Source organism: Geotrypetes seraphini, chromosome 10 (assembly GCF_902459505.1).
Source record: "Geotrypetes seraphini chromosome 10, aGeoSer1.1, whole genome shotgun sequence".
In the NCBI taxonomy this organism is placed as follows: Eukaryota; Metazoa; Chordata; class Amphibia; order Gymnophiona; family Dermophiidae; genus Geotrypetes; species Geotrypetes seraphini.
Genome location: NC_047093.1, coordinates 138,618,776 through 138,641,744, shown reverse-complemented (window position 1 = coordinate 138,641,744; position 22,969 = coordinate 138,618,776). Strand labels below are relative to the sequence as shown.

The 22,969-nt window shown below is 43.9% G+C and overlaps 1 protein-coding gene across 1 annotated transcript in view; it reads left to right on the top strand.

Moving 5' to 3' along the window:
• LOC117368661 (sacsin-like) overlaps positions 1 to 22,969 on the top strand; it is a 45,461-nt gene that overhangs the window by 4,685 nt on the left and 17,807 nt on the right. The window contains exons 5-6 of the mRNA XM_033962386.1: positions 5,103 to 5,249; positions 8,395 to 9,829. Coding sequence (XP_033818277.1) covers positions 5,103 to 5,249; positions 8,395 to 9,829 — 1,582 coding nt within the window. The remainder of the gene's footprint in view (positions 1 to 5,102; positions 5,250 to 8,394; positions 9,830 to 22,969) is intronic.

Genomic DNA, 22,969 nt, shown 5'->3' with positions numbered 1-22,969 from the left:
TCCAACTTAGCTGCTTTGGAGGCTATTAGGTTGTCATAAAGTTTTTTTCGTTTGACATTTTTGGATGGTGGGTAATAGAATAGTGAATGGGTTCTTCTGTGTCTGATTGAGGAGGATTGATTTAGTCTGTTATTCCAGTAAGTTGGGCTTTCTCCGTCGATAGCCTTGAATGAAATCGAATCATGTGCTTGGTCTTCATTTGTTCTTGTGAAAAACTTTCTTGGCAACAAGAAGGCAGACGACCACACACAGGCTTGGCTGTAACATGAGTGCTAAAGTCCATTATCTGCACAATTACTGGATGCATCTGGGGAGGGGCATAAGGCTCTGATTGGCCCAGACGCATAAGGCTCTGCCCATAGGAGGGACCTTAAACAATCTGCACTGGGGAGGGGAAGGCCTGCCATTTTGAAGAGGCAGGCCAGCTGGCTGGAGGGAGTAGACATCCCCCTGGCCAGCTATCTGAAAAGTAAGGGGAGGTCGGAAGCACGGGGAGGGGGCTGCATGGCGGCAGAAGAGCATAGGCAGCTAACTCTCCTGCTGCTGAGGGGAATTGGAGGGTGGGGGAGTTGGTTGGGTGGGAGAGATTGGGCATCTCTTCCGCTGCTGAGAGGAGTTGGGGGGGGGGAGGGTTGGCAGCGGGAGGCATTGGGCATCTCTCCCTCTGTTTGGGGTGTTTTTTTGTGCTGAATAAATGAAAAAAACCCCAACATGTGCCCATCATTGTAACCAGTGATGGGCACATGCATATTTAGAGAGTCTTCGCTACTCTCCACCAACCTCATTTGCTTGAGCGTTTTTTGGAGAATGACTTGCTTTTTTACAGTCGATAGTATAACGGCTGCGAGTAGGAAAAAGGAGGTATTGATGCCTCTTTATAAGACTCTGGTGAGACCTCATTTAGAATATTGTGTACAGTTCTGGAGGCCGCACCTTCAAAAAGATATAAAAAGGATGGAGTCGGTCCAGAGGAAGGCTACTAAAATGGTGTGTGGTCTTCTTGATAAGGCGTATGGGGACAGACTTAAAGATCTCAATCTGTATGCTTTGGAGGAAAGGCGGGAGAGGGGAGATATGATAGAGACGTTTAAATACTTACATGATGTAAATGCGCATGAACGGAAGCTCTGGAATGAGAGGGCATAGGATGAAGTTAAGAGGTGATAGGCTCAGGAGTAATTTGAGGAAATATTTTTTTTACGGAAAGGGTGGTAGATGCGTGGAACAGTTTCCCGGAAGAGGTGGTGGAAACAGAGACTGTGTCAGAAGTCAAGAGGGCCTGGGATAGGCACGTGGGATCTCTCGGAGAGAGAGAGAAAGAGATAATGGTTACTGCGGATGGGCAGATTGGATGGGCCATTTGGCCTTTATCTGCCGTCATGTTTCTATGTCATCTTTTTTTTTGTGTGTGTTTTATTGAAAATCTATAGCTTTCCAGAGAACTTGATGATTTAAGCGAAGAGCAAGGTGAAAGATTTCACCAAGCCATAAAAACAATGGAAGCCAGACACCAAGGAAGATGGAATGCACATATGATGGCAGACTATTGTTGGAATTTTTTTTTTTTTAAATTATTATTTTGCAATAACAACACAAGTAAACACTTGTTACAGAAATACAGAGAATAAACTTGTAAAGGTAGGAAAAAATATTGGTAAAGAAATTCAAATATTTTCTTTTCTTAGACCACCATTAAACTGGGGGGGGGGGGAGGGAGAGATCCATTAACCCATGGAGCGGATACAAAAAAGGAAAGTTGACTTTGATCAACAAACCCAACCATTCAAATTATCTAACTAGATCTATGAATCTCTAGAAATCTTTTTGAGGTCTAGAAAGGCTCTTAATTGTGATGGTAGAAAAAAGGTGTACTTAATCCCCAAATATTGAATCAAACATTTGCAGGGGTATGCCAGTAAGTAGGAGGCTCCCAACTTTTTAGTTTCATCATGCATAGACAGAAACTCTTTTCTACGTTCTTGTGTAATCCTTGAGCTATCTGGATAAATCCAGATTCTCTGCCCAGAGAAAATTACACGTGAGTTACGGAAATAAAGTTTCATCACTAAATTCAAGTCCTGTTCAAATACAAAGGAGACAAACAATGTCCCCCTTTTTCCTTTAGACAAGGAATCCTCCAACATAGCAGATAAATCTTTTTGAATTAGTTCTTCTTGTACCAAATTTCCTTCCTCAACAGCCTTGGTAACAGCATTAGGAATATAGTAGATCTTTTAAGTAATCAACCGGGTTTAAGGCTGGTGATTTAGGAAACTTCAATACCCGTATATTGAGCCTCCTATTGAAATTTTCAGATTGTTCCATCTTGTGATGTACATAATTCTTTTCTCTAATCAAGGTTGATGTTATCTCTTTCAAATCCGTTACTTCAGATTTGACTTGCAATATTTGTTAAACAGAGTTTTGTTTGATTTTTCTCAATATTCTTAGTTAAGTTATCAACTTTACCAGAAAGGTTAAGTACTCTCATGTATGGACTGAATCAGCATACCGTCGAACCTTTGCAAGGCCTGCCAAATAGTTTCTAGAATCACCACCGAAGGAGTAGAAAGCAGGGTAGTACCTGCCGCAACTCCCAATGTTGGTTGCTCGGCGTTCATTTCCATGGGCGCTCCTCCCTCCTGGCTCAAACCCAGGTCAGCAACTTCTGCCCCTGGGATCACTGCCGGAGCAACCCATATTAGCGTCGGACGGGACAACAATACTTAATTCCCCAAGAAACTAGACGCTCCATTGTCTTCGTCTACAGCAGGGTCCTCTTCTCTCGGTAAGTGGGTTGAAAGTTGATTCAGATACCGTTCCAAGGTCTGTTGCTGAACCGGCATTGAACTTCTGAACTGGGAGGGAATCGGTTTCAGAACTCCCTTTCTTTAGGTATGAGGCATTTTTGAAAAATATTGTGGTCAAACATCTCATGATATATAGAAAACAGCAGAAGAATTAGCTGGTTCCGTGAAGACGGTAGGAGACACCAAACTAACGTGCAGCCATCTTGGATTCTTGAGATGACAGGAAATCCTTAAGTTTTTTTGGATCATTAAACTGATAAAGTTTTCCTTTTGTATTGATTTTCATTAACGCAGGATAATATAATCCATATTGAGCTCCTATTTCTTTCAAAGGTTGTCTAAGTTGTAAAAAAATTTTTCCTGACCTGGACAAGTCAGTCTCTTTTGCAAAATCTGGGAGAAAGACCAACTTGGAATCTTTGTATGTTAGATTTTTTTTGCCTCTTTTGCAGCTTTTAAAATATCCAGTACTTGTTGGAATCCTAGTAGTCTCAATGTTACAGTTCTTGGTTTTTCTTGATGTTGAGCATTTTTCTTTCCAATTCTATGTGCTCTCTCAATTTCTCCCTTCAGCACCTTCCTTTAAACCAATTATTCTTAAATTCTGACTTCTAGACCTATTTTCCATATCTATCATTTTTTTTATTCATTTCGATCTTCCTAGACATTTTGTTGTATGTGTTCAAATTTTCCCATTCTATCTTCCAATTTGTCCATTCTGTTATTTAATATATCAAACTTACTGTTCATAAGATTCATTTCTTTCTTCATTTCAATTAGGTTTAAATTGATGTTTCTTAATGCTTCCATTACCTCAATCATATCTAAGGCATCCATTGGTAAAGGAACCTCACTGGAAGTCTGTGAATCCTCTTTTAATCTCTTGATCGTTCCTGTTGATCTAGCAGGAGCTTCTTGTAACTTTTGTTTAGTTGATGACATTTCCACAGATTTTAAATGAATCAGGAGAAAAATTATTGCTTTAAATCTAATACATGATGCTCAAAGGTGGGAGCTTGGCAGTTAGCCAGCCATCCTCCAAGTTCCGGAATCCAAAGCAAGTTATTTTGCTTTATTTACTCCCCTCGCCACCTTTATCAAGCTACGTTAGGGTTTTTTTTATCGTGGGCTGAAGCGGTAAAAGCTCCAACGCTCTTAGAATTCCTAGGAGCGTCGGAATTTTTACTGCAGTGGATTGTGATTTTTTTTAAAAAAAACAAAACCCTAACATGGCTTGATGAAAAGGGGGTTATTTTTTTAAAATTTTATAACATACCCCCTCTTCTATAAAGCTGCGCAGCCCCGAAGCCCTTTAAATCTCTATGGGTTTCGGGGCCGTTACGGCGCGGCAGCCGTTAGCGCGGCTTTGTAGAAGAGGGAGTTAGTCTCCGTTGAGGGCCACACACTTAGGGCTAGGGGTTTTTAGCGCACGCACAAAATTACTGCGTGCTATAGTGGGCGGTAGCCGAAAATCTACTGCCTCCTAAAAAGGAGGCGGTCGTGGCTAGCACGCCCGGGAGTTTAACACATGCATTAAGGCCCTAGCGCATCTTTGAAAAAGGAGCCCTTAGTCTAGCGAGTTTCCAGGTTTTTTTTTGGACTAAATGTGTAGCGCTCGATGGAAGACTGTCATCTAACTTGCTTTTTTATCAGACTTTCAAGCCACCCTCGTATAATTTACCATGCTTGTTTCTGTGCAGCGCCGTGTAATACATTCAGGATCTGCAGTCTATGGGGCCCTTTCATTAAGGTGCGCTAAAGATTAGTGCCTACTAAATGCTAAGGAATCCATTATATCAGGGGTCTCAAAGTCCCTCCTTGAGGGCCGCAATCCAGTCGGGTTTTCAGGATTTCCCCAATGAATATGCATGAGATCTATGTGCATGCACTGCTTTCAATGCATATTCATTGGGGAAATCCTGAAAACCCGACTGGATTGCAGCCCTCAAGGAGGGACTTTGAGATCCCTGCATTATATCCTACAGGTGTCTTAGCATTTAGCGCACCTTAATAAAAAGGACCCCCTATATCTATTAAATTAAAAATTTGATCTTTGACTTTCGGTTTCTAATTTTTCCCGATTTTAGATGTAGCCCGCCTTCTCTTCCGCTGACCAGCCACCAGAGTCCTCTCAATATACTCCCTTCTAACTGTCCCGTGTTTGTGACCAGTCTTGTCTTTTAAAATGGATTTGTGAATGTCAAATTGTAGCCCGTTTTGAGCTTCTGGGAGAACGGGATTGAAATCTAAATAAATAGAAACGTTTGTGCTGTTTTTCCCTCCGCCCTGCAGGTCCTGCTCTTCTGGCTTACAACGACGCTCTCTTCTCTCCAGAGGACTGGGTGGGCATCCAGAGCACAGGCAACAGTGTCAAGCTGAAAGACCCCAACACGGTGGGGAGATTTGGGCTGGGCTTCAACTCGGTCTATCACATTACAGGTGAGGCCAGATCTGGTCACCCGGCATTCTAATCCATGACCTTCCCACTAGAAAATGACACGGGGACAAATTTGTTCCCGTTCCCGCAGGAACCCAATTTCCTCGTCCCGTCCCCGCAAGTTTTTGTCGCTTTCCTTGCCCCATTTCTGTAAGCTCTGCCGTAACCGCACAAGCCTCGAACACATGATATTAAAGTGTTTGAGGCTTGTGCAGAGCTTGCAGGAATGGGGCGGGGACAGGAAAAGAACTCGTGGGGATGGGACTGCGGGCACGGGGGAAAATTTGTCCCCGTGTCATTCTCTACCTCCCACAGAGCCTTCCTGAATTTTTCTCACCCCTTGCCTTTGGTTATCCAATGTATCGCTCTTCCCTCACCCTCTTTGCATTTTGGCCCAGATTCTGTTAAAGGCGCTGGCCGTGTGTCACATCACATTTAGTTGACGTTGACAGAATCGCGGCTAGTGGCGTCTAAGAAAAAACTTAGGCACCAGTAGTGTAGGCCAGGGTTTTTAAATGCTTATGTTACCGACTCCTTAGTTTTTTTTAGAATCGGGCCTAGCAACTCCTAAGCTCATCTTATCTCCACTCCCTAACCCTAACCTACTTTGACCTTAGGCACCTCTAGCCGCCAAGCTGTAGGTGCGATTATGACACCTACTTTTTTAACAAGTTTTTAATTGGTTTTGAATGATGCGTTCAATTACCGCACCAATTAAAGCCAATTAATTCAATTTAAGTTGGACATCAGTAGGCATGATCAAGGCAGCTACCATTGCCTACTGTATGTCGACGTTTACAGAATATGGGCCTTTGTTAGGGTTACCGTATTTCGGGTCACAAAACACCGGACATATGGTTCCTCACTGTTCTAACCTTGGGCCCTGCCCAGTATCGCTTTCTGCTCCATCCCATTCCCTTCCCAGTTCAGACTCCAGCCCCGCCCCCACAAACCTCTTCTCCCCCGACAAGCTCCGGCCGCATCTGGAGGGCCTGGAGCATGCGCGGATGTGTAAGACGTCATCCATGCATGCTCGGAGGCCTTTCAGATGCAAACTGCCAGGTTTTGGAAAGTCCATCCAGGCTAAAGGGAGGACATGTCTGGGTTTACCCAGACATCTGGTAACCCTACCTTTTTATATCCAAAATTCTAGAACCAAGATGACACGTCCTTTTGGGTGAAAGCGTGTCAGCACTCAGTAGCAGGGCTGCTAGAGACATGAACTTCCAACACGAATTCTTGCAGCCTAGGAGCGAGAGGTTTGCCATCTCCATGAACATTGGGTGGGAGCAGGTGTCCGGTCTTTTCATGCAATGGTTGTGAAGCTTGAGCTGAAAACCTGAATGTGGGCTTCTGATGTACAGAAGCGAGACAGGAAACGTGGGCTTCAACAATGGCTTGTGGAAGCCTGGGCTGGGACCCTGATCCTAGGTTTTTTCTATAGCGCTACCAAGACACACGCAATCCTATATATAATAAAAGGTTAGCGGCGCATGCGCTTTTAAAAAAGCGTGATTACTGCCGCTGTGGTGTGTGATCCGTGGCCGTGTTCCATTTTAGAACCCGGCCAGGGATCACTCTGGCCATTCCCTTCTTCACGCCCTCACCAACCCGAAGCAAGCTCAACACACCTCCCGCCCTCATCTCACCAACCCGAAGCAAGCTGGAACGGGGGGGGGAACGTGCTTCCGGGTTGGGGAGCGGCCTGCGAAGTTCGCTGGGGCTGGCCACCACGATCGCGGCCTGCTTTGAAGAGGAGCAGGCCAGAAGACGCCGGGATGGAGGGAGGGTAAGCAGGGGGATTAATTCAGGGGGCCAGAGGGAAAGGTGGCTGCTTTGGGGGGAGGGGTGTGCTGAGGGGAGACAGAAGGGGCCATGGAGAGATAGGGAGAGGGAAAGGGGATGCTTTGGGGAGGTGTGCTGGGGACAGACAGTTTTACTCCTAGGGGAAGACAGAAGGGACTATGGAGAGACAGGGAGAAGGAAAGGGGGCTGCTTTGAGGGAGGGGTGTGCTGGGGGGAAACAGAAGGGGCCATGGAGAGATAGGGAGAGGGAAAAGGGGCTGCTTTAGGGGGGAGGTGTGCTGGGGACAGACAGTTTTGCTCTGGGGGCAGACAGGGAGAGGGAAAGGAGGCTGCTTTGGGGGAGGGGTGTGCTGGGGGAGACAGAAGGGGCCATGGAGAGATAGGGAGAGGGAAATGGGGTTGCTTTGGGTGGGAGGTGTGCTGGGGACAGAAAGCTTTGCTCTGGGGGGAAGACAGAAGGGGCCATGGACAGACAGGGAGAGGGAAAGGGGGCTGCTTTGGGGGGAGGGGTGTGCTTAGGGCAAACAGCTTTGCTCTGGGGGGGAAGACATAAGAGGGCCATTGAGAGACAGTTAGGGAGAGGGAAAGGGGGCTGATTTGGGGGGAGGTGTGTGCTGGGGCAGACAGCTTTGCTCGGGAGGGGGGGAGACAGAAGGACACAGACAGCGGCTAAGTAGAGAGAGATAAAGAAACACAGACAGACAGACACATCTATTCTAGCACCCGTTAATGTAACGGGCTTAAAGACTAGTGCTCTATAATGAACACGCAAGAGACGGTCCCTGCTTGAAAGAGCTTACAATCTAATTATGACAGAACAAAACGGGTGAATCTATACACTGCTTGGGTAAGGAATTACAAAGGGACTAAAGAGGGAATGACCAACAGATATAGGCGCTTTACAAGCGGGTTGGAATAGAATTTGAACACAGCTTCAGAAAGGTTGGCTTTCAGCCTGGTCTTGAAAACTGCCAGAGTCAAAGCCCAACGTACCACGTCGGGCAGTTTGTTCCAGGCATATGGCGCAGCAAAGGAGAAGGGATGGAGTCAGGAATTGGGCAGCAGAGGAGAAGGGTACAGACAAGAGAGGCTTACCTACAGCAATAATTTTAAACTGTCTTCAGGACACACCCAGAGAGTCAGGTTTTCAGGATACCCACTACAAGTATGCATGAGATAATTAGCATGAAAATCTATCTTATGAATGCTCATTGTGGATATTCCAACCGGCTGTATCCAAAGGACTTGCTGGAGAACCCGTGTGTGCTAGAGTTAGACCAGTATCCAAATTATTGATGGATTAATGGGATGTTTTTCTCCCTCTTTTTCATATGTCCACAGATCTCCCCAGTGTCCTCAGTGGCCAGGAAGTTGGCATGCTGGACCCCCAGAAAACTGCTTTTGATGAAGGAGGCTTCAAGTGGAGCTTGGAATATCATGAAGACAAACAGGAAATTGAAACTTGTGCCAATCAGTTTCAGCCCTTCTGGAATGCCCTAGAGGCCATTGGTCGGGGTTCCTGGGCCACCGTCACAAGGGACAACCGGTTCCCAGGGACACTCTTCCGCTTCCCACTCAGGAAAATGGCCTCGGAGATCTCGGATAACCTTTACACTTCCGAGCGGATACAAGAGCTCTTTGGTTCTTTTAGCGAAGATGCCGGTATCAGCCTCTTGTTCCTTAGAAATGTCACTAAGGTGTCCTTGAAGAGTGTTGGGCAGGATGGGATTGTGAAAAACCTACTGACGGTCAGCACAACCATTCAGGACAATGAAACGCTAGTGCAGACAAATCCTGGTAGTTTTGCTCAAATCCTCACTTCTAGGTGCTTGAAAGTTATTTCGCTACAGAGATCTGGCCGGGATGACACAGAATGTCGGTGGCTGGTGATAACCAGTATCGTTAAGGAAGGAAGCTTCCCAGATCTGGAAGATCTTGCAAAAAAGCTGAGCAACAGGCCAACCGTGGCCCTAGCTTATCCTTTCACCAATGAACATGGAGATACTTGTGAAGGACGCCTGAGCTGTTTTTTGCCACTCCCGGACAAAGAAGAAAACAGAACAGGCCTCCCTGTCCATGTCAACGCCACCTTTGATCTGACAGACGACAGGAGGAGTATGAAATGGGTGGAAGTGGACCAGCAACATGATGAAGCCGCTCGGTGGAATCAACTCCTAATAGAGGAAGTCCTGCCCCTCGTCTACTGCCGAGCGATCCAGGCAGCCGTTGGCATGGTCAAGTCCTCCAGATTGCCAGCCACTGTGGCCTATGGTATTTGGCCAGACCCTTTTAAGACTCAGCACAAAGAGAAGTGGCATAACCTGATTAAAAAGATTTCCCAGAAGCTTCTAGAGCTGGAGGTCCTGTGCTTGGCTTCCGATAACTCCAGGTGGCTGAAACCATCTGAAGTCATCTTCTTACCAAGCATGGAAAATCAAAACTTAAAAAATACTCTAGAAGAACTCCTCCTGTTGGTGAAGGAGCCTCTAGTGAGAGTTCCAGAAAACGTCCAGAGAGCTCTAGAGCTGAGTCCGAATAGTCCAACTGCATTAAAGACTATTTCGCCCTCGTTTATCCGAGGGGTCTTGCGACGAGGTGCCTGGAGCAACATCTCGAGCCAACAGAAGCTGCAGATACTGGAATACATCACCAGTGATGGACAATATCAAGACCTCCTGGGGCTCCAACTCTTGCCCTTGTCCGATGGCACCTTCACCAGCTTCCAGACTACAGACAAGGAAGGGGTGGTGTATCTTGACAGTCCTCGCTTTCAAAGGTGAGTGAGCCAGGGCACCTTACGTGTAAAGATGTCATCCTGCCTGTATGAAACACAATCACAGTAACACTCCAGAAGTCTTTGGTAAAGCAGAAAATCTTTTATTTCTTCATGGCCAGAAAAGGTGTCCAATTTGCATCGAAAGAACGACATCCATTGGTTTTATAGATAGTTCGAACATTTCTTAGTCCCTCCTGCCTGCTCGCTCATTGGATGGAGTGAAGGCAGTTCCCAACCTATCATCCTTTTCTTGACTATTTCCTGTCTCTCCGCCCCTAATTACATCTCCCATTACTCTTAATCCCCAGACCTCTGACCCTATTTACAGTTGTCCACATTTGGGCACTTGCTCACCCCATATGTTACACACTCAGGCTAGTCACTTGAACAATATCCCTTGTGGTTAATTATGCTGAGACGTCAGATTTCATGTTCACTTGACTAGGCATTCAAGCCACCTCAACCAGACATAAGAGAACCCACGCACTATTCACACACCCTCCAACCAAAAACGTCAAAAAAAAAACTGTCCGACAACCACCTAGCCACTCGAGCTGCAACACTCAACCTCCAACTCTACAACCTATTGACCTCGACCACAGACTACAAAACCTTCAAAAAAGAAATAAAAACCCTTCTATTCAAAAAGCACATAAAACCAAACTAACTCAATCAGAAATGTCCCAAGCATCACCTGCAACTACTCCAATCCAGTTCAATCTTTTTATTGAATTATTATAAAAAGGCTGAAACCGATAACAAATACAGTTCATGAAAGTAAATCAGCATCAAAAAATATATACATATCAGGGTATAAATAGTGTCTGACTGGAAATGAAAAGATGGTTCAAATAGACTGGAAGTACGTCAATGGGTTTCCAAATATTATTACGGCTAGGAGTCTTTAGTCCATATTTCATTTTGCTCAAATCTTTTAAAGAGACATAGAGAATTCCACCAAAATGTGTAATTCAATAAAGATGCAGATTTCAAATGGCAAAGAATTTGTTGTATAGCAATAGATATCATTATATCAATTAATTTCTTCCCTCAAGTACAAAGATTGAAGCAAGGAGGTAAAGAACGCATTATAACAATATCAAAAGACAAATCTGCAGTACAGTTTGAAATGGAACAAATGAAAGACCATACTTGGTATCCAAAAATAATCATTTTAGTATGGAGTTTCTTTGTTTCCAGACAGACTTCTTGGGTCACCAGGCCGCCCAGTGGTATAAAACATTAACTGGATTTACTATAAAGAAATTAAAAACTGGTCTAAGAGATATTTGGAGTATTGAGATTAAGCATGAAATTACTGCATCTCAATGACCACAAATTTGGTCTTGGAGAATGAGATGTACGGTGTCAGCATCTATGAGACAAACTTGGTTTTTTCTGTTACATAGAGCGTTGTGGACCCCTGTTAGATTGCAAAAATTGGATAGTTCTTTGCCTAATAAATGTTGGCACTGCCATCTAGAAGCAGGAACTTTAGATCATTTATTGTTTCATTGCCCATTTATAATGAATTTTTGGAAATCAATTTGGGACCAAATTAATAATTTATTAGAGAACCCAGTGGCATTATCCTATGATACTGTGATATTTGGCATGGAAATGAGAGCAAAAAGTCAGATTTCTGAGAATAACAATAAATTATTACTAATAATGACAGGGGTTGCCATTCAGCAAATTACATATAATTGGAAGGATTGGAGGAGATTAAATTACAGTTTTTGGTGGAACTCTTTATGCCATATCTATAAAATGGAAAGATTTATTGCATTACAAAAGGGATATTTCAAGAAATTTCAGGATGTGTGGAAACCATTAGCAAAATTTTGTAAGGATTAGTTAAAATGTTTCCCTTAATTGTATCAATTAATTTGGGTAGGGGGAGGGATATATTATTAATATATATTTATATGATTATGGAATATATGGGAGGGAGGGATGGGAAGAGGGAGGGATAAAAATTTATGAAATGTACAAATGATAGAATGTGAATGATATATTTATTGTTACTGTGATTGAATATATATATATATATACATTTAATGTATTTTTTTGAAAATGAATAAAGATTAAAAAAAACAAAAAAAAAAAACAAACAAAAAGATTGGATCATGGGGCATGTAGAAGTCATATGTAAGAGCGTACCTGGGGATTTTAGACAATGCCAGCATAGATCGTCAGTTATTAATTTTGCATTTTTCGTCTTGTAAGGTGTCCACACGCCACGCCACATTTAAAAGAAAAGTGATTGAGACATGCTAGCAGATAGTAATGGTCTATTAATTTTAGACCATAAACTAGACCATTCTTTATCTGTGAGTTGAATGTTAAGATCTTGTGACCATTTGTTAACAATGTCAGGAGAAAGATTAAAGTGGTAATCTCTGAGGATTTTATAGTAAAATGAAATTGCTTTGCCCGTAGAAGTAATTAAAGTACTCCATTGCAATAGAGAGGAGGTCTCAGAAAATTGGACGGTAGCAAGAAGTGAGGTGAGAGTTGTCCATTGTTTCCATCTCGAAGATAAGGCAGGGAATTTTAGACAAAAATTAGGAAAAGATAACAATTCAGAATCATTAAATAAATTTTTAACTTGCCAAATGTCATTTATTTTCCATAGTTTCCAGTTTAAGCAATGATTATTATGTTTTAAATTTTGGATTATTCCATAAAGTCATATTTTTGTTGGTAAAAATAGAATCGGTCGCTATACGGTCTAGTATTCGTAATGCAGATATAGTAGCGTCAAATAGAGTGAGATGTTTGAGGTCAGTTGGTATAGACATGGTGGGTAGAGCATTAATAGGTATCGGTTTGCTCAATGAGACTTCCAAGTTTAGCCAAGATGGAGTGGATTTAGGACAGTGAGAGGGACCATAGGTTATCCAATAGGAACCATATTTAGCTAATGACGCCAAATGATATTTGTAAAAATCTGGTAGATTAACCCCTCCTTGAAATTTATTAGCTTTTAATTTATCCAGACCTATTTTTGGTACTTTATGTTGTCATAGAAAGGCAGATATTTTTTTGATCTATCCAGCGGTATATTGATGGCTTACATAGACCATGGAGCATGGTAAGTTTATATATGACTCGGCGTTGCACGGGTATTTAATTATAGCAATAACACTGTAAATGGATTCAAATAAAAATACTTTATAGTGGTGAATGAAATTATTTTTTTACAGCTTAATAAAAAGTACAATATTCAAATTATAATGTGAAATATTTGACAAAATGAATACAATACAACTAACGCAAAACGTGATTATAAACAACAATTTTAGTTTCACCTCCTGGAGCAAGAACATATAAATTCTTGGGTGAACCCAGCCTTGAGTAAGCAACATAGAGTTGTGGGCCGCGAGACCCCCAGAACATATCACCCCAGGTAGTGAGGGACCTGCATACCAATTTTGTTCAAATCGGTCAAGCCGTTTTTGAATTACAGTGAGAATGGCAGCTTTTTACATTTTTTCCATTGACATGAATGGGTGAAATCTGATTTTCTGTTTGTAGCTCCGCCCACGTGTGCAGGTGGACCGCGAGACCCCCAGAACATATCACCCCAGGTAGTGAGGGACCTGCATACCAAGTTTTGTTCAAATCGGTCAAGCCGTTTTTGAATTACTGTGAGAATGGCAGCTTTTTACATTTTTTCCATTGACATGAATGGGTGAAATCTGATTTTATGTTTGTAGCTCCGCCCACGTGTGCAGGTGGGCTGCGAGACCCCCAGAACATATCATCCCAGGTAGTGAGGGATCTGCATACCAAGTTTCGTTCAAATCGGTCAAGCCGTTTTTGTGTGATCGCGGCACATACACACACACATACATACACACATACATACCTCCGATTTTATATATATATAGATTTGAGGTGCAAGTGTCATTTTTATTGCTAAAATATGTCCCCACCAAGTGATGTATAAAGGAGACAATTTAGATAATGTTTGTGTAACTAATTCTTTCAATTTGGCAATGTTGATTTCCATAGTTACATCAAAATCTTTATGAGCATAGGTATCTAAATATTTTATTGGAGAGGTGGACCATGCAGTGGCGTACCAAGGGGAGGGTGGGGGTGGCGGGGGGGGGGGGGCGGTGCACCCCGGGTGCCAGCCCTAAGGGGGTGCTCCCGGCCTTGCCGTTCAGTCCCACCCCACCTCCGAAGGACCGCTCGCCCCACTGACCTTCCTGCACCACCTGTGAAGCAGCCCGCAGCAGGATCGCGAAGTCAGCTTCAGCGATCCCTGCGCTGCTTAGGCGCTGCTTCCTGCGTCAGAGGAGGGGCGGGACCGTGGCGCAGGAAGCAGCGCAGGGATTGTTGACGCTGACTTCGCGATCCTGCTGCGGCTGCTTCATAGGTGGTGCGGGGAGGCCAGGAGGGCGAGCGGTCCTTCGGGGTGGGTCAGGGCATCAGGCCTTCAGGGTGGGGTGGGCGGGCAGGCAGGCAGGCTTTCAAGGGGGAGGGGGTGACAGGCAGGCAGGCAGGCCTTCAAGGGGGACAGGCCTTCGGGGGGGGGGGGTGCAGACCTTCAAGGGGGGCAGGCAGGCCTTCAGGGGGGGTGCAGGCCTTCGAGGGGGGTAGGCCTTTGGGGGGGTGCAGACCTTCAAGGGGGTGCAGGCCTTCAAGGGGGGGGGACAGGCCTTCAAGGGGGGAAAGGCAGGCAGGCCTTCAAGGGGGGGACAGGCCTTCAAGGGGGGGACAGGCCTTCGGGGGGGTGCAGACCTTCAAGGGAGTGCAGGCCTTCAAGGGGGGGTGCAGGCCTTCAAGGGGGAGACAGGCTTTCAAGGGGGGAAAGGCAGGCAGGCAGGCCTTCAAGGGGGGACAGGCCTACAAGGGGGGGACAGGCCTACAAGGGGGTGGGACAGGCCTTCAAGGGGGGGACAGGCCTTCGGGGGGTGCAGATCTTCAAGGGAGTGCAGGCCTTCGGGGGGGGTGCAGGCCTTCAAGGGGATGCAGGCCTTCAAGGGGGGACAGGCCTTCAAGGGGGGGAAAGGCAGGCAGGTAGGCCTTCAAGGGGGGACAGGCCTACAAGGGGGGGGAGAAGCTACAAGGGGGTGGGACAGGCCTTCAAGTGGGGGACAGGCCTTCGGGGGGGTGCAGACCTTCAAGGGGGGACAGGCAGGCAGGCCTTCAAGGGGGGGACAGGCCTACAAGGGGATGGGACAGGCCTTCAAGGGGGGTGCAGGCCTTCAAGGGGGGACAGGCAGACCTTTAAGGGGGGACAGGCCTTTGGGGGGGACCATGATTTAGAAGTACACGGAGGGAAGGGGGTGTTCAAAGAGACGTGCATATGCCAAACTTTGGGGGGGAAGAAATAATGGGTCTGAAAATAGAGGAGAGGGAGAGAGATGATGGACCATGGGATTTAGGGAGGGAAAGAACAGAAAGGGAGAGAAATTGGACACAAGGGATGGTGTGGAGGAGGGATAGAGATACTGGATAGGAGGGTAATTAGGAAAAGAAAGGGAGAGATGGTGGACTCTGGGGTGGTGGGGAAGGAGGGAGAGATGCCGGATGAAAGGGTATTTAAGAAAAGGTGGATCTGTGGAGGGAGATGAAAAAAAGGAAAGATACCAGACTTCCTGGGAAGGGAAGGGAAATGGAAAGGGAGGACAGAGTTGGCAGATGGATGGTTAGCATGCAGAAAGAAGGAGACCCTGGCAAGCAAGTTATCAGAAGAAAACCAGAGCCTTGGACCAACAAGATTTGAAATATAACCAGACAACAAAAGGTAGAAAAATTAATTTTATTTTCTGTTTTGTGATTATAATATGTCAGATTTGAAATGTGTATCCTGCCAGAGCTGGTGTTGGACTGCAAACGTGAGCTAGGATTTAACAGAGAGAGGAAAAGTCCTTTTTGTTTCTTTATTTTATTTACACCACAGCGCCAGTGTGGTTTGGAGAAGCCAAAGGGGGTGAAAAAGCTATAAAACCCACCAGGAGTTTTGAAAAAAATCACCCAACTGGGCAGGAAAATCGAATTGAAAAACCAATTCAATAGGCCAGGGGTGTCCAATGTCGGTCCTCGAGGGCCGCAATCCAGTCGGGTTTTCAGGATTTCCCCAATGAATATGCATGAGATCTGTGTGCATGCACTGCTTTCAATGCATATTCATTGGGGAAATCCTGAAAACCCGACTGGATTGCGGCCCTCGAGGACCGACATTGGCTGAATCGAATCAAAAATTTTTTTCCTGAATCTGGCAGCATTAGTTTGCGCTACTGTCTTAGACTTTAGGACCTGGGATTGGGGAGAGATGGCATCCTCAGTACTTTATAATGCAAGTGAAACGAGGATTTGGTCAGACTTTTGAAGGGTCTGCAGAAAAAAAATATTGTATAGGCCGGGGATATGAGACAGCAGGAAATGGGAACTTTTCTTCCTTCTATTTTTGTGAATGGAAAGGCTGAGGATGTCAGAGAGTTCAGTTAAAATATGTGCTGTATAAGAAAATATAATAATGTGTTTTATAAAGTTTATAGCATAGCTGGCCTACCCAGTGAGGTGTTCCTAGTGGTGATGGTGGCAGCGTGTCAATGTGTTGAGAGGAAGAGGTGGTCTGGGAAATTCTGCTGAGCAAACTCCGGGCCCATTTCTACCCCCCAGTTAGTCCACTCCACTCAACTGGTTCACACACTGAGTGGGTCTTTGGGTGTTGTTTTGGGATCTCTTCCAGTGGTTTATCTCCTTCTGGTCCAAGGAAGGAAACTTTGTTATCCTTAGCATTGACCTACAGAATATGTTTGTAACAGCGCTGCTTGTGTGGCATTAGGCTATGTAGTGATCGAAAGAAAAAAACAGACCTTTGCACATTTTTGCACTATATGGTGGGTGTATGAGGAGATTCACATTTCCTGCACAGCTAAGTCCATGTGTCCATGCTGTATTTGACATCTAGCAAGGTCTCTGTTTGAAAGGAAAGATCTAAACTTAAAAATGAAGTGGCCAGAAGTTATGGTAAAAGCAGATAGTGTAGCTGGTTTTAAGAAAGATTTGGACAAATTCCTGGAGGAAAAGTCCATAATCTGTTATTAAGACATGGGGGAAGTGTCTGCTTGCCCTGGATCAGTAGCATGGAATGTTGCTACTCTTTGGGTTTTGACCAGGTATTAGTGTCCTGGATTGGCTACCATGAGAATGGGCTACTGGGCATGATGGACCATTGGTCTGACCCAGTTAGGCTATTCTTATGTTATGTTCTCATCTGTAGGGGCCTTTGTTTTCACTTCTTATTTTAATGTATTTTTTTTCTGGGAACTTATCAGTGGTTTTTATAATGGGAACAAAAATGGAAGAGAATTAATGTGTGTGGGATGAGGGGGTAACTAATTTCTTCAGCTAAATAATTCAATCCACTTCAAACAGACATAGGAGAACTCACGCACCATTCACACACCCTCCAACCAAAAACGTCAAAAGAAAAAACTGTTCGACAACCTCCTAGCCATTCGAGCTGCAACACTCGACCCCCAACCCTACAACCAATTGACATCGACCACATACTGCAAAACCTTCAAAAAGAAATAAAAACCCTTCTATTCAAAAAACACATAAAACCGAACTAACACAATCAGAACTGTCCCAAGCATCACCTGCAACTACTCCATATGTACTTCTGATGTCATGACAATTCTGGCATAATTTATGTTATGTTATGTTTGGAATATAAGAACATTTTCACTGCCTGTTTCTATTCTGACCATTCAGTTTCATGGTCATTACAAAAAATATTTTTTTTACATGGGGGGGTGTTAAAAAATGATGGGCCCCGGGTGCCACATACCCTAGGTACGCCACTGGGACCATGAGAATTGAAATGAATCGATATCTGACCGAAATACTAAATTATTAAGAGGGAATAGTACTGATTTTCCCCAGTTAATCTTGTATCCAAAGTGAGAGGAATATAATTCGGTTAAGGGAATAAAGGCTGAGAGAGATGTTAATGGGTTCGTGAGGAATAGCATAATATCATCAGCGTAAGCTGCAATCTTGAGATCTCCAGAGAAAGAAGGGACACCTTGTATTTGAGTAGAGTGTCTTATAGCCAATAGTAAAGGTTTTAAAGAAAGATTAAAAAGTAATGGGGATAGGGGGCAACCTTGACGTGTTCCACGTTTCAAATTGATTGGGTTAGTAAGACAGTTATTTATCAAAATTCTAGACGATGGAAAATTCTAGACGATGGAAAATTCTAGATGATGGTTGCCAATATAGTGCATGTATCCAAGATACAAAATCCTCTCCAAAATTAAACCATCTCAGAACCTGCAGTAGGAACTCCCATTCAACCCTATCATAGAAACACAGAGAAATATAGAGTATGACGGCAGAAAAGGGCCGTCGGCCCAACAAGTCTGCCCACTCGAAGAACCCTCCCTCAACAAGAACCCTCCCTCTAAGAATTTCCCAGAGCGAACCCACTCCAAGAACCCTTCCTCAACAAGAGCCCTCTTTTTAAGCATTTCCCCGGAGTGAACCTACATGTAGCAATGTTTGATAAATCTTACTTGATCTGAAGATATTAGAAGTTCAATCACTTTATTAATTTGGTTAGCAAGGATTTTTGCGAGGATTTTGTAATCTGAATTTAACAGGGATATTGGTCTATAGTTACTAACTTGAGTGGGGTCTCTATCCGGTTTAGGGAATATTACTATATTAGCTTCTGCAAAATTGTGTTGCATTTCAGGATGTGAGTGTATATAATTATAGTAAAAGATGAAGACATAGTTGGGAAGAGAAAGTTTTATAAAATTTGTTCATAATGCCGTCTGGTCCAGGAGCTTTATTAGAAGCGTGTGTGGTTGTTTTTAGTATTTCTTGAGAAGAAATTGGCAAGTCTAATTCATCCTTGAGTTGAGATGGTATTGTTGGATGAGAGATATTGTTTAAATAATCGGATATATCCGTTATCGAGGATTTAGATTCTGATTGAAATAAGTGGGAATAAAATTGTTCAAATTCCAAACTGATAGCATCTTGGTGAAGCAAGGGTTGGTGTTGTGAATTTTTAATAGATGAAATATGAAATCTTTATTTTCTCCCCTTCAAATATTGTGCTAAAGAGCATCCCATTTTATTTCCACCAATATATTGGCCGGATTTTAAAATAAAAATGTCTTTGTTGGCCAATCGAGAAGTGAGAGTATTATATTCATATTTCTTTTTTGTTGTATGCGTAGTATCGTATCAGTTGGATTGGATATGTATTTGGTTTCCATATTTAGTATTTCAGATTCAAGATCTTGAAGTTGTCTATTTGATTGTTTGTGTTGTCAGACCATTAAACTTATTACTTCACCTCTCAGAGAGGCTTTATATGATTCCCAAAGTGTAGCTTGAGATATAAGTGGATCGGAGTTAGTAAGAAAAAAATTCCTCTAAAGGATCAAAGTTTTTCAGTAGTGGTTTCATCGGTTAGTATTATGTTATTAAGTCTCCAGGTATGTTTGATATTTTAATATATAGAGAAACTGGCGCATGGTCCGATATGAGAATTAATAGCATGAAGAATGGAGGGCGATAAATGGGAAGAAATTAAAAAATAATCCAGTCTGGAAAAAGTATTGTGCGGGGCTGAGAAATGTGTATTTTCACGGTCAGTTGGTTTTAATGTTCTCCAAATAAATTGAAATTTGTCATGAGGGTTTTGATTTCATCCAAGGTCTTGGATTTGGATGTTCTAAAAGTGGAAGTTTTGTCTAAAAATAGGTCCAATGGTTGATTATGGTCTCCACCTAATATGATTGGTATATGTGAATATTTTAATATGGTATTCTGTATGGTACGATAAAATTCAGGGGTATCAGAAACTGGAGCATATACATTGAGAAGTATAAAAGGCTTTTTGTGAATTGTTATGTATATTAAACTCCATCTCCCTTCCACATCAGTTTCCTGCGAGAGGATAATAACAGGGAGAGACTGTTTAAGGCAGGGGTGCCCACACTTTATGGGCTTGCGAGCTACTTTTATAATGACTAAGTCAAAATGATCTACCAACAATAAAATTAAAAAAAAACACAAAGCACACTGAAAGGCAGAGAAAATGTTAATTATTCATATTCCGGGTTTTTTCAAAGAGGTCACGGCAGGGGGACTCTATGCAATGTCACCTCGGTAACAAAATACAAAAATAGACAAATACACCCCCTCCCTTTTTACTAAACCACAATAGTAGGTTTTAGCACAGGGAGTTACGCTGAATGCCTCGTGCTGCTCTCAATGCTCATAGGCTCCCTGCGCTAAAAAACGATATTGCGGTTTAGTAAAAGGGAGCCATAGTGCAAAATATAGACAGCAGATATAAATTCTCAAAACCGACACATTTTGATCACTAAATTGAAAATAAAATCATTTTTCCTACCTTTGCTGTTTGGTGATTTCATGAGTCTCTGGTTGCACTTTCTTCTTCTGACTGTGCATCCAATCTTTCTTCCTTTCTTTCAGCCTCCTGTATGTTTCCTCTCCTCCAGACCTCATTCTCTCCCCCAACTTTTTCTTTCTGTCTCCCTGTTCCCCCTTCTTTCTGTCTCCCTGTCTGCCCCCTTTCTTTCTTTCTCCGTGCCCTCCCCCAAGCCACTCGGTTTGCTGCCACCGCCATCGGGGAACAGCCCCCAAGCCACCGCCGTCCCAAGCTTTCCCTGCAGAAGCGTCGCGCTGACCAGCATTCCGCTCCCTGACGTCAATTCTGACGTAGGAGAGGAAGTTCCGGGCCAACAAGGCATTTCTCCTCATTCCATCCAGCCTGAGCCCCATCTCTCCTTGATCCAGCATTTCCCTTCTGTGTCTGTCAGAATTACCATTCCACCTATTTTCCAGCATCACCCTTCTTTGTGTCCATCTCACCTATATCCCTATCTCGCCACTTTTTCAGAATCTTCATTTGTCTCTGTCCTTGTCTTTACCCCATGTTCACCATTTGCCCTTTCAATGTTTTTATCTCCCCCCCACCCCACACACACACACTTTTTCAGCATTACTTCTATGTCTCTATTTCACCTCCTCTTCATGTCCCCTCTGTATCTCTATCCTTATTCAGTAGGCCCTGCTTATTCTTTCTCTTCTTTGTGTCACTATCTCCATTTTCAGCTTTCCCCCCTTTTCCTTTGTTAATGCACCCTGTAGCCAGAATATTTCCTTTTGTTTCCCTTCCCTTCCCTCTCTCTTTCTCTCTCTCTTCTGCTCCCTCACCCACGAGTCCTGCATCTGGCCCTCTCCCTTCTACCTGCACCTGGCAAAACCCCCCTGCTCCGCGGCTCTCTTAAGCAACTCGTCAGCAGCGGTGATCAAGACAAGCTGCCGACATCGAGGCCTTCCCTCTACGAGTCCCGCCTTTGTGGAAAAAGGAAGTTGAAACAAGTGGGACTCGCAGAGGGTAAGCCCCGACGTCAGAAGCTTGTGTCGATCGCTGCTGCTGAGTTGCCGAAGAGAGCCGCGGAGCAGGGGGTGTGACCGGAAGCAGGTAGAAGGGAGAGGGCTGCTGGAAGAGGTAGAAGTTCCGGAGTATGACACCAACCCGGGCCAGAATGATTTCTTTTTCAGGCTGTTGCTGCTGCCGCCGCTACGCCACCACAACCCCCCCCCCCCCGAAATGACAAAAACAGCCTAATGCCCGGTGTCGGCGTCTTTGACGTTGGGGAGAGGAAGGCTGATAGGTCCGGTAGATCGGGACGGCAACACGAGTCTATCACAGAGCCCGGGATGGGCTCTGCGATCGACTCATGTTGCCTTCCTGAGCTACCGGTCGATCGTGATCGACGCGTTGGGCACCCCTGGTTTAAGGTATATGGAAACGCCATTCTTTTTCTTATGTGCTGGGGAGTAGTATGGGGCAGCAAAACCCTTAATGACAGTTTTTGCACTATCTGATTGAGAGAGGTGAGTTTCCTGAAACAGAATAATATCAGGATTTAAAGAACGTAAATAATTAGTCATTTTTTTACGTTTGATACAATGATTAAGACCATTGACATTAAAGGAAAGGATATGAAGATTAGTCATATGAGATAGATAACTGTACAATTTCATTAAGCATCAGGTCAAAAATTTGAGCAAGAAGAGAAGAGACAGATAATACCTGATATGTGAGATAATAAAAACATTTAAACTTACTGAACTGATAGAAAACCCAAAATGTCATCTCCAAGAAAGACAAACAGTGCCAGAGAGATGACATTTTAAACATCAGGAAAAATCTGGGTTGGTTCGAAGCCTTCATGGGCTGACCTTCACGCCAACCAGCATCTCCAAGGGCTGGCAGAGGTAAAGTAAAACGAGAATTCTAATTGCCCTACACAGCTGTGGAGAGAAATTTCAGATTATGAGAACAGAATGCATTTTGATTGATTCAATATATTTTTGAAGTTCTGCTGGATCGAGATACGTGGCAGTTTTGTTGTTGTGGGTAACTAGCCTTTTAGCCGTATATAAAAGGCCAAATCTGGCTCCAATGTCCTTCAGGTCTTGTCGTAGTTGTAAAAACAAATTTCTGCGGGCCACCGTCGATTTAGCGAGATCAGGAACAAGAAGAATTTTCTTGCCTTGGAACAGTAGGTGCTTCTTTTCTTTTCCGGCAGTAAGGAGCTGTAGAGCATGCTGATATCTCAATACCTTGGCTACTATAGGCCCAGGTGTGTTTTGTTGCGGAATGAGTCTTGAAGGGACTTGGTGCGCTCTTTCTAGCTCCAATGGGATATCGAATTTTAGATCCAGAAGCGTAGGTAGTGGATCAGTGAGGAAAGCGATAATATTAGAACCTTCAGCAGATTCTGGAATTCCCAGGATTCTTATGTTACTATGCCGACTTCTGTTAGAAAGGTCCTCCAAATCGGATTTCAAAGCAACAATATCCCTCTCATGTTTAGGGATAAGGGAGACATTTTGAGCATGTGCCTCTTTAAAGTTTTCAAGTTCATCAAGCCGAAGTCTGGCATCAGTGAATTGTGCATTCAAAGCTTCTATTTCGGTACGTATTAATTGTGATTCCTCTACTTGTTGTGTCGTCATGTTTTTAAAAGCACGCATCAATAGTTTTCGGTGGTTGTTTTTCAGGAGAGGGTACCTCGTGCTTAAGCCGCTTACTACTCGATGAGGAAGTAG